We start from the raw sequence: 12,213 nt of genomic DNA, 5'->3' as shown, positions 1-12,213 counted from the left end.
AGTGATTCCAAACAAAGGGGTTGTATGTGGCAGGAACACGCAGGTTTTTTGTTTCCTTTTTTTTCTTGTATATACATGAGCAGATCATGTCACACACACACAAAATTCATGCAGTGTCCCACTGAACTGATAATTTACATGACTGTCGGGAATTAACTTCAAATGTTGACTTACGCTGTGCATATGAGAAGCATGGAAATTCCAAGGTAGCAACATAAAAGAAAATTAGAATCACATCTTTTCAAGAGGAATAAAAGGAAAATCACACTCCCAATAAACAAATATACATCCATTGCCTGCCAGAGATCACCACAACTTGCTAGTACCTTTGTTAGGGTAAAGCAGATTCAGCTGAGCTCACTAGTGCTTCCAAAGCTTATAGCATAATTAAAACAAATAAATGCATCAGCACACATATATATTTGTAATCAGCACTCACCATCAACTAAATAGCTACAAATTATCTATTTTTCTCCTTAAAAATTCATCTTAAGCCAATTAATAAAATTTTAACAGTCTCAAAAGGTAGAATTACTACCGAGAGAAAGGCCAAACTCAAAACCTACTAATGTATTCAAAAGACTGTTAACAAAAACTTTACAGTTTAATTACTGGGAGATTACAGAACTGCTTCAACGCTTCTGTACTGCAGCAGTAAGCTGTACGTGTGAGGAGTCATAAATGAAATTGTTCATTTTACTGTTTCTCTGAGGAGTGGCAGGGTAGGGTGGGAGTTACACTATTTAGATCCCCACATGGATCCTGGTTTTATAAGCAATCATAGATCCTACATGTGTTGCGAATTAACTCGACTCCAAACCGCTCCCTTTTCTTAGGGCTCCCAAGGCATTCGAGTCCTGGGATCACTCACCATTCATATTCTTAAAGATGTTCAGGATGGGGAGAATCTGCCGGTAATACGGCACCAAAGCTTCACCCACCATCTCAGCGGACACCACCAGATGCTGGAGGACTTTAAGGGTGACGCAGATAACCTGCCGGTTTCGAAGGTTCAAGGCATCTTCAAGGTAGAACAAGGAACAAACCGAAAATAAAAAGCATTAATTTCTACAAGGGTAAGGCAAAGGCCATTGAATTGAACTGTACTCGGCTACTTGGACGAACTTTTATTATAATAGTTTTGAATGATGCACCGTAGTGTTGAATGTTAAAAGCAAGACCTGGTTTGCGCATTGTTCATTCTTCCAGCTCATGCCCATTCCCTCACCAACCCTAAGAAAGCTTCTCATCATCCTTCACAGCAGAGGCCGGTGATGGAGAGGGTCCGTTGGTGTCCCTGGGGTGAGAGGACCCCATGAAGGCCGACATAAAGACAAATTTCTGTGCAACAATCCTTTCCAGTTAACGACTTATGTGATCCTTAAAACCATTGCCAGGAAACAAACATTTATTTGGGGAGGGAGAACTGGGTGTAGTGTGTGTGTGCATAGAAACCGCAGGCTGTAACGAACACCAGCAAAGTTCCTGGTAGAAGTGAACATAAAGTGACTGTATTTAGACTCTCAAGAAAGCTGGAAAGAAAAGTCCTAAAGCTCAGGACTTTAGAAGGAATCAACAGTAAGAGATCCAAAGTGGTTTTAAAGAACAATTCTGAATGCACAGGAACAAGCTACACTGCAGAGGCAGGGTGGGAAGCAGTGGGTTACCTGGCTGTCCCCTTGCTTGCTGAGTCTGAAAGGTACCATTGGTCCCAGCAGGGGAAGCAGAGGTCTAGGGACCAGGACTCTGGTAATTAGCTGTATGAACCGGCTCACTCCCCTACGCGGTCTCAGTTTCCCCAATCATGAGAATGTATTATTTACCTTCTAAAATGACTAAAAGTTCCAACATTTAAATAGAAGGGCTATAGAAAGCATCTATCATAGAACGTCAGAGATGGTGACAAACGCTGATGCCCCCAGACTATTCTAAGAGAAAGTCAAAGGCTCTTATTTGTAAGATGTTCCATCTTCTAAAGAAAAGACTGGCTGGGATTAAACTATGTGTCATGTATGGAAAGACAAAGGGAGCCAGGCCACCAAAGGGATGGCACCCTGGTCAATATGTGTGATGCAGTCCTAACATTATTCTTGAACTCTAGCTCACATTTTCAATAGCTGGGATCTTCCAGCACCTCAAATTCAGTGTGTTCCAAAGATAGGTTTCCTCCATAAGCTTTATATTTTTCCTACATTCCCCTTATTAGTAATGATTCGACCAGATTCCCAGGCTCTGGTCAAAATTGTTGAATATCTCGTGTATTTATTGCATACTCCACTGAAAGTGAAAACCAGAATGGTTGTATGGGTACAGAATCGTGAGCGTCTCTGTTGTTCATCCCTGCGTGGCTGACTGGAAATTGCAGCCCGTTGCCACCCCCAGCACCATGAGAGAATATTCTACCACATATTGCTAGCCCAGAAAGAGATCAAAATTCAAAATTCAAAGTTCAGTTTCTATTGAATGCATATGGCTTTCACACCATCTTAAAGTTGAAAGATCCTACATGAGACCATTTTAAGTTGAGGACCGTCTATAAACACAAATGTGATGAGTGGAGGTGGCTCCACTTTACCTCAGGGAACCAATCTGAATACAACTATGGTTCTCAGTTGTACAATGGCTCATTACCACAGCATTTAGACACACTGCAGGCCAGACCAGACTCTGAAAACAACTAGAAATGGAAGGCTATAAGTTAGCCGAAGCGTTGTGGTAGTAAGTCATGCAAAAGCCAAGCGTCAGAATACCATGGGAAGGTGGGAAGGGGAATGGGCAGGTGTAGCATCTCACAGACCGGAGTGGGGGCTCTTTTCCTCGTTTGATCCAGTGTAAAACTCGTTTCGTTTTTTTCAGGCGACCAGGTACTGACCCCGCTTCCTGACCCAGCTCAGTTTAACAAAAGAGAACTTGGGAGCCCGCAAGTGAGGGCTGTGAGGATTATGGGCAGAGACACTCTTAAAACCTCTACCAATGAAGCTAAACATGTTTAGGGCTCAGAAGTACACAGAGCTGTGTGATAGCTCCTGCACGAGTACCCATGTGTGTGGAGTGCCCTCATATTCCAGAAACGAAGCAGAGCACTTGACATGTATTCATTTACTTAATCCTCACTCATCAAATATTTGCTGAGAATGTGTATGTGCCAGTCACGCTTTTAGGAACTGGAGTAGGAGAGTGAAGAAGACAGATATGGCACTCATCCCCTTGGGGCTCACCATATAGTCCGGAAGAAGACAGTGAACAAATACTACAAGTTTGATGAATATTCATAAGACTGATAGGGTAGTTAAAGAGCAAACCAAAGGGTCACCTAAGCCCAGCGGAGAGAGTAAAGAAGGCTCCCAGACACAGGACAGACTCAAGGGATGAGTAGCTGTTCCTTAGATGAAGACTATTCCGGGAGAGGGAACAGCATGCTGGAGGCTGTCTCCTCTTAGACAAGAGTCTTCCTTCTACAAGGTTGACTGCAGCTCCTGGGGTAAAAGTTCTACTTAGCAATGCGGGAACGAAACTCCAGGTAGCACAGAAACAGTCTTCTAAATAGTTGTATCATTGTGTGGAGCCCACATGACAATGGCAGGAAAGATTTTCATAGCCAAAGTGGCTACAGAATACTGGCTTTTTCAGTTTTTTTATTTATTTTTTTTTAGAATATGCATACCAAAGTTTGCAATAAAACAGCCTAGATTATGCTCATTTACTACCAATGTTCGAGTATGCCACAGAGAATATATTGACTTAGAGGTAAATTTTTTATATCTATGAGTAATAATGACATCAAACTTTTGTTGATTAGGTTTATGCCTGTCTTTAGAGGTGATGTTTACTTGGAAATAAACTAATAATCTCTCTCACCAGGGATGGTAATAACAGCCATCAGGAAATAATTACTTCATTTCACTGCAACCTTGATTGAATTAACATGTTTGTGATAAATGCTATTGGATTGACAATGACTGACAAGTAAAATGTGTGAACCATTCTTCTTAATGGCATTGAAAATGGAACTCTGAGTCCTCCTAAATGACCAAGGAATAGCTCAAAAACCTCTGCAGTCTCTGTGAAATAAAGGCAGGTTATGCACTCTAAAAGCCCCTTAACTTCATCCAGGAGGGGTTTTTTTATATTGCCCCTTTCCACTTCAGTTCCTCTCTTTTTATTCCTCATTCTTGAGGAATTAAGATATACCATTAAGGTGGAAGTCTTTTTGTTCTTACCATCCCAATGGAGTTAAATAAAAAAGGGAGGTTTTTTTTTTTTTTTTAAAAAAGGTTCTTTTCCTTTGAAAAAGTATGTTAACAGATATAAAGAATATGATTCTGTAGCTGAAAAGAGCAGGAACGTGTTTATTATTGTCTTGATGGGCCCGAAAGCTATTGTCAAGACATAAGTGAGGACTTTGAACTCAAGATTTAAGATTTTAAGAAGGGTCTAACATGAGATATCTACTGACATTATAAATCAGCCAGTGGGACCTTTCTATTCAGAAAAATTGGATTTCTATTGTGCTGCTTACTTCTTTCAAGTATAATCAACAAGACAGAGCTTCTAGATATATAGAAATTGCTGGAGAATAAGGAAAAAATTATTTAAAGTCAAAGTGGTAAAACTTATTCATCTTCAATGGTTATAAGTTACATGTATGATTTTTCTCAAGCACAAAAACCATTATTTCTATAATTTTTGCAAAGTGTAAACATTTTCTACTATCAGATATGATTCACTACTTGGGAATCAGGAAAATGGAAATATTTCTAGTTCTTCTTTTAAAACTGGAAACACCAAACAAAATACAAAAGCAAACAATAAAGTCTAAAAAATATTTTTGAAATATGCTATAAATGTTAATATCCTTGATAAACAAATAGTTATCACAAACCAATAAAAGATTGAATTTGCTAATTAAAAATGGGCAAGGAATAGGAATACATAATGCACAAATTAACAAAACAAAAAATTAGCATTCCAGAATGTTCAGCTTCATTAGTAATCAAAATAACACTACTTTATAACTTTGAATGTCATTTAACAAAAAGTTTTTGAAAATGTAATACTCACTGTGGACGCAGGTTAGGGAAGAGAGGCACTCTCACAGATACTATATTAGAAACCATCACAATCTTTCTATAGCAATATAGTAGTCCCCTCCTTATCCATGGGGGATATGTTCCAAGACCAGTAAATTCTTATCATATCAGTACCAAACCCCAACATATGCCTTGTTTTTTTTTTTCTATACATACATTCTTATCATAAAGTTAAATTCATAAGTTAGGTGTAATAAGAAATTAGCAATTACAACTGATAGAGCAATTATAACAATAACAATAATTATAACAATAATTATAACAATAGAGTTTTGTGCATGTGGTCTCTCCTTGAAACATCTTACTAAGCTACACTCAGCCTTCTTGTTGTGATGAGAGAGATCAAAATGCCTATGTGATGAGATAAAGTGCGAGGACTGGTGTAGGAATTGTGACATAACATTAGGCTTCTACTGACCTTCTGACATATGCCTGGAGGAGGATCATCTGCTTCTGAATTGCAGTTGACCATGGGAGACAGAACCATGGAAAGCAAAACCATGGATGAAAGTGTGGGGGCGGTGGGTGGGGACGCCACTGTATGTGTATAGTATTTGACCCAGCAATTTCACTTCTAGGCATTTAGTCTAAGGAAGTATGCACCTGTGCAGAAAGAGTGATAGGGAAGGATGTGATCCATAATATTACTTATAATTAGAAACAATCTAAATGTTCCAAAAACAATGAATTAAATACAATCAGGTATACCTATGTAATGGAAAATTCCAAAGCTACCAAAGTCACTTAATAGAAAAATATATTTTTGGGGCGCCTGAGTGGCTCAGTAGGTTAAAGCCTCTGCCTTTGGCTCAGGTCATGATCTCAGGGTCATGGGATTAAGCCCCGCGGGGAGCCTGCTTCCCTCTCTCTCTCTCTGCCTGCCTCTCTGCCTACTTGTGATCTCTCTCTCTGTCAAATAAATAAATAAAGTCTTTAAAAAAAAAAGAAAAATATATTTTTAATACATTTTTAGAAAATGTTGATAAGATACAGGTGAGGAAAAAGGTAGGTTATAAAGCTATGATCTCCTTTTGTAGAATAGAATGTAAACAGAAATTTATATACTCAGCCGCTAAAGCAGAGACTATCTTTTCTGTAGGCATACATACACACATATAGGATTTTATTCCAATAAAAAAGCATATTTTTTATACTGTTTAAAAAATATTCAGCATATTTACCTAAAAATATTATTCTTCATGATCATGACTTTGTATATTTTAACTTTGTGGAATATAGAACTCTCTATGCTTTCTCTGTATTTTCTTGATTATTCTTAACCACTTATATCTTGAGACAAACTTTAAAATAATTTGGACAGCTTAAAATATGTGCTTGAGACTGATAAAAATTTCAATAAATTTAGAGACTACTTGGGGGGAAATTTCCATCTTTATTACGGAATCTTTCCATTAGAAACCTGCATCTCTTCAATTTTCCTTGTCATCTTTAAGCTCCTCAGGAAAGCTATTATTTTTCATTTAGATTCTGCATAATTTGTTAGGTTTACTCAAAGGAATTTTATACTTTGATACTACTTGTCTAAAGCCATTTTATCGCAATAAGCATTCTAAAAATTCTTGATAACGTATACTTAAAAACATATTATTTTATATATTTATTTACTGGCGAACTTACTTAATTCTCTCTCTTTTTTTAAAGTTTTTATTTATTTATTTGACAGAGAGAGAGATCACAAGCAGGCAGAGAGGAAGACAGAGAGGGGGAAGCAGGCTGCCTGCTGAGCACAGAGCCCGATGCCGGGCTTTATCCCAGGACCCTGAGATCATGACCTGAGCTGAAGGCAGCGGCTTAACCCACTGAGTCACCCAGGCGTCCCCTTACTTAATTCTCTTACTGGCTCTATTGTTTTTGAGAGAATTAAGTGAGTTTCTATAAATAATTATATTATCACAAACATTGTTAAATTGATCTTAACTTTCTAGTACTTATTTTAGGTCATATGTCAGAGGCCAGAATTTCTAAATTCAGTATAATACAGAAAATACAGTATAACAATACTGAGAGTGGATATTTTAGCTTCTGAGTCATTCTTATTTAGATATCTTAGATGATTACTTTTATTGTATAAAATATGTATAATATTTCATTTGATCATTTGCAAGTGTGCAATTTCGTGACATGAATTACATTCACAGTGCTGTGCAACCATCACCACTATCTATTTCCAGAACTTTTTCATGACCCAAAACTGCCCCCAGTACCCTCCCATCTACTTGCTGTCTCCAAGAATTTGCCATTATACATGTCTTCATGATGTATCTTAGGTATTTTTTAAAAGTTAAAATATTTTATAAATACTTAAGATGTTTGGCCTAATATATTAGTTAAATTAGATTGAAATGGACATAAATTTTATTGGTCAGGGGTGTTAGTCATGTAATTCATGAATTTACATAGTATAATAGAATCACAATATGTTTTCAAACTAAATGTTGGTTTTAAAATTGTAGAAATTTTTCTTTTCCCAAACAGAATTCAGCAGCTAAATAAGTGTGATATGGCCGAGTTCTCATATTCTTGGGCAATTAAAGCATCAGAGACTTAGCTCAGCTATTATGGGCAACCAGGAAACCTATGATAAAGGCTACAATTTTGTCCTTAGTTCATTGTTTTCCAGTAAGCGTTATGTTAAAATAAAAGCATCAATTTTTCTCTTATCCCATACAGAAGGGAACTATCTTTATAAAAAAATGCTTGGGCGCCTGGGTGGCTCAGTGGGTTAAAGTCTCTGCCTTTGGTCCAGGTCATGATCTCAGGGACCTGGGATCTATCAAAGCTTGTTATGAGAAGTAGTTAATTTTTACACTTTCTCAATTGACAAGAATGTATTCTGACTTTAGAACCATAGAACACAAGTTAGCATTTGGTAAGTGTTTGGCTTTTCTTTCCCTTATGTACTTGGTTTTAAAGACAGATACATGATAATTTTTTTAATAAGTGGAAGTATTCATTACCAAAATGGTCTCAACGATGGAGTCCCTAGCATGAAGAATGGTACACTCACAACTTTGTAGACATAAAGGAACCTGAGTAACAATGTAATCCCACACACGCCTGCTCTTTCTGCAGCTCAGTTTGGGCCTTTGCACACTTCCATACATCACGAACATCTCTGAGAGTAATGAAGCGTAAACTTACTCATACTCTGCTTTGTCAGGAAACTGTCAGGGTTTGTCTTTTCGCACCTTGCTCCCTGGTCCCTAGACTGCCTGCTGGTTCAGTTCAGCCCAAAGGAGTGGGCCGCAGGTAGGTTGAGGACCAAAGCAAGGAGCTGGCCATCCCTGACCTCATTCCCAGAATAAGACCAAATCAGTCACAGTCTGCTGTGGCAAGCAGGCACTATATCTAAGAATTGCAGTTACATTTCTTCCTCTGGTTGAGGAAAGCTTTCTAAATTTGCCCCAGCTTTGAGACAGTGGAAGTAGTAGACTATAAAGAAGACCACAATGTATATAGGATTTTCACAAAACCAGGAAGTTGGGGCACTGAACAGAAGGTGGATTAGTATATCCATTTCCAAGAAGGAGCTCCACTTCCACCCCAAAGCAAGAGTCTGAAGAACTGCTCACTACTAGGTTTGGCATCAGTATTTGGTACAATTCTGGAGTGGATTATTTAAGCAAGTTATCTGAGAACTCCCAAGAAAATTGCAGTGATTATTACGAGCCAGGGTGAGTTCTTCATGGATTCTGGTAAGTTTACTCATAAAGGAGATCATAGACAGACTCTATCAGCAAGGCATCTGGCAAGACCTCCCTTGTAAGCAAGGCACAGAAACGGCTGAAGAGTTAGCCTTTTTTTCCCCAGGGTGAACAACTGAATCCAAGAGATATGCCCTGATGATTTGGTCCTACTACAGTACCACTGAGGTCTCTACTTGATCTAATCAATTTTCCATCTAACATTTGTATTGTAACTGTGATGAGAATTATAGAATCCAAATCTATTAATTTTTCAATGGCCCAAAGCTAGGAAGTCTGTAGAGATATGACCATGATGGAACACCAAGAAGGTAAAAATGGTGATTTGCTATTATTACCACTTTGACTTGGCACTGTGCTAATCATTCTACTCATGTGGTCGGTTAATCCTTACTTCATCTCTGGGCAATAGGTTTTATAATCCCCTGGGAGAAATGAAATAATTCACTTGCCAAAACCACACAGCTAGTTAATGGCAGGCTGGGGTCTGGTTTGCGTGAGCTCAAGGCCTATGCTCAGGGTGGTTAGACTCTACTTCCTCCCAACGTCTCACCCAGTCTTGGTGGAAATGGAGCCATTTCACGTTCAGGAGAAATGTTCAGAGCTGCAGAGCAAACACAGACTCTATCGTGGACTCTGGGCAATCAGACTACACATCTGCTAGGTCCCGAGCTTAAGCAGCTTGCTCTTAAGGAATGAGTCACTGTGATGGAGCTGAGTTTTCTGGCATCTTCTGAGAAAGTAAGCAGCACTCTGTAGTAGCACTATTCCCTGACTAGAACTCAGCCCTTGTGGGGAAGGATTAAGATTGCCAGATGAAGTTTTAGCTTTGGTGACTAAAAACTGTTGCCCTAATCAAGACAGAGAATGGTTATGATGGTGATGATAACATTTATGACACTTACACTGTGTGCTCTGCTAAGGGCTTAAAATGTATTAGCTCATTTAATCACTGAAATAACCTATAGGTTGGGTGCCATTCTTCTGCCAATTTTATAAACTGAACCTCCAAGTGGTTAACTTGTCTGAGAGCTGGTAAGTGGTAGAGTTAGGATTTTGACCAAATAGTCTGACTTTAGACTCTGCTCTTAACCATCACACTGTACTAGAAAATTGATGAACTTTGCTTATTAGATAATGGTAAATGGACAGCCAATACACAGTGAATTTGGTTTGAGAACGTAATTTGCTATTTTTAGGTCTTTACCCGTTTTATTCAGCTGTGTTTTTGGCACAGACAGCTATATGTTCCATTCCCATTCCCTCTTGTAGCACTCATCTTTGTTTTGCATCTCTCTGACTCATTTTCCCTATTCAGAAAGGGCTGCGCCTGATTTCTACCCCAGATCCTAGGCCCAGGAGGAATCCTTTCTCTGGTAAGCGACGAGCTAACTATTCAAATGTTTCTGGGGTTGGCCAACCCCTGCCTGTTGTCCTTCCACCTCCTTAACACACATTTCCGGACAGGAATTCTTGTAGAGTGACACTAGTTTCATGGGAGGATTTTTTAAATGGAGAAACAAGGGCAGTAGGGTTAACAGACAGTGTGAGAGAAATGGGGAGAGAGGAAAGAAGGAAGAGCAGCAATCATCAGACAACTGGACTTTATGATCCCACCCGACTACAACCGCTCATCTTCAACACGGCCCTCACCAATTGTTAAGAGCCTGCTTCTCACCTGGCCCGGGCATTTCCACACACGTACTCATGTAACAATCACAACTCTCTGAGATATGATTAATTTCACTATTCTGGAGATGCAGACTCATCTCTTGAGCTCAAAGCGTTGGACTGATTTGCCCAAAGTGGTAGAGTGTACGGTAGAAGCAAAGACCAGGCCGCTTTCCAGTGGCCACATTAATTCTCAAAAAGGACAGAGAGGTGGTCTTTAGCATCAGCTACTGAAAGATCACAAGATGGAGGGGACTTCCTCATTATATTTTAAGCCATAAGATGCCAGATTTCATTTTTCTTGATTGCTGTGGGTTCTCATTTGGGAATCTGCATTGGTCAGTATAGCCTAGGTTTGCTGTAGTAATAGGTTAACCCTAATGTCTCATTGGCTTCACTCAGAAAAGGACCATTTCACATTCATGGTAGACATCCAACTCAGGTTAACACAGGGTGGGGAGAAGAGAGCGGAGGAGGACAGTGCATTGGCTCTGAACAGCTTAGTTTGGAGGGACACACACCTCTTCTATTCACAGCCCATTGGCAAACTTAGTCCCATGCTTCCACAGAACTGCATAATAGAAATGCTGGGGAGCTGTTAGATGTTTGGTGTAAATGTCTCGGATAGAATTCATGTTATTTAGGGAAACTAATTTCTCCTTTCCTTTAACCTGTACTATCATTGCATGACCTAGGTTCATCTGGCCAGTGCGTTCCATCACCCTGACCACAGTTCAAGACTGGCATATGGTATAATAAATTCAGGGAAAATGACACTTTTTCCTTCTTACAGGTATACATAAGTAAGTAAGCAAGCATGTAGTCCCTGGACTTATTTGGAACATTCAGAAGCCAAGAAGGGAGCCAGCTTTAAGATACCTTGCATAAAACAGAACAGAGAATGACAGTGGTGAGCCACCAGATTACACCGTGCTTGAAATGAGACCCATCTCTGGATTGTTCAGTTACAGGAATCGTCAAGCAAACCTGACTGACAATTTGAATATTTTTTTTAATTTAGTAATCAAAATAATCCTAATACATCTCTTTCCCATATTTTCAGAATTAGGTATTTTATTTTTTGTTAAGCATCATTACTCTTTTATAGTTATAATTATCACTTTAAAAATAATTTTCCTGGATAATTTCAAGGTATTTAAGTAAAGTTATTAGATCACAAAGAGTAATGCATTTCAGTTGTACATGCTCCTTTCTAATTAAACAGAATTCTCAGAACAATTTTTTATATTGAGATATGGATTCTCATGCTTTATCTTTACTTGGTATATATTTTCCACTGAGTGTTCTTTAACAAGAATATCTTGCTTTTTAAAATGTTATTGCTACTTAAATGGTAAGTCCCTTTAATTGTGTCTGCATGTTTATCCTTTATAGCTGGCTGACCTCAACTCATTAGAGCTCTCCAAAGAGGCCACTGTCTTATGTGCTGTCTATTTGTAGATCGGTGATATTTCTGTAATTCTTTTTTTTTTTTAATTCTTTTTAGCATAACAGAGTTCATTGTTTATGCACCACACGCAGTGCTCCATGCAATCCGTGCCCTCCTTAATACCCACCACCAGGCTCCCCCAACCTCCCACCCCCCGCCCCTTCAAAACCCTCAGATTGTTTTTCAGAGTCCATAGTCTCTCATGGTTCACCTCCCCTTCCAATTTCCCTCAACTCCCTTCTCCTCTCCAACTCCCCATGTCCTCCATGCTATTTGT

At 38.9% G+C, this 12,213-nt stretch overlaps 1 protein-coding gene across 3 annotated transcripts in view; it reads right to left on the bottom strand.

Moving 5' to 3' along the window:
- Positions 1-12,213, bottom strand: part of PACRG (parkin coregulated) — a 495,970-nt gene that overhangs the window by 201,827 nt on the left and 281,930 nt on the right. For 2 of the 3 annotated variants that reach the window (XM_059401396.1, XM_059401398.1), the window contains exon 4: positions 872-1,021. The exons of the other annotated variant lie outside the window; for it this stretch is intronic. In XM_059401396.1, the coding sequence (XP_059257379.1) occupies positions 872-1,021 (150 nt within the window). The remainder of the gene's footprint in view (positions 1-871; positions 1,022-12,213) is intronic. 3 annotated transcript variants of the gene reach the window in all.

The sequence above is a fragment of the Mustela nigripes genome, chromosome 5 (genome assembly GCF_022355385.1).
Source record: "Mustela nigripes isolate SB6536 chromosome 5, MUSNIG.SB6536, whole genome shotgun sequence".
Lineage (NCBI taxonomy): Eukaryota > Metazoa > Chordata > Mammalia > Carnivora > Mustelidae > Mustela > Mustela nigripes.
This window is presented reverse-complemented; position numbering and strand designations above follow the sequence as displayed.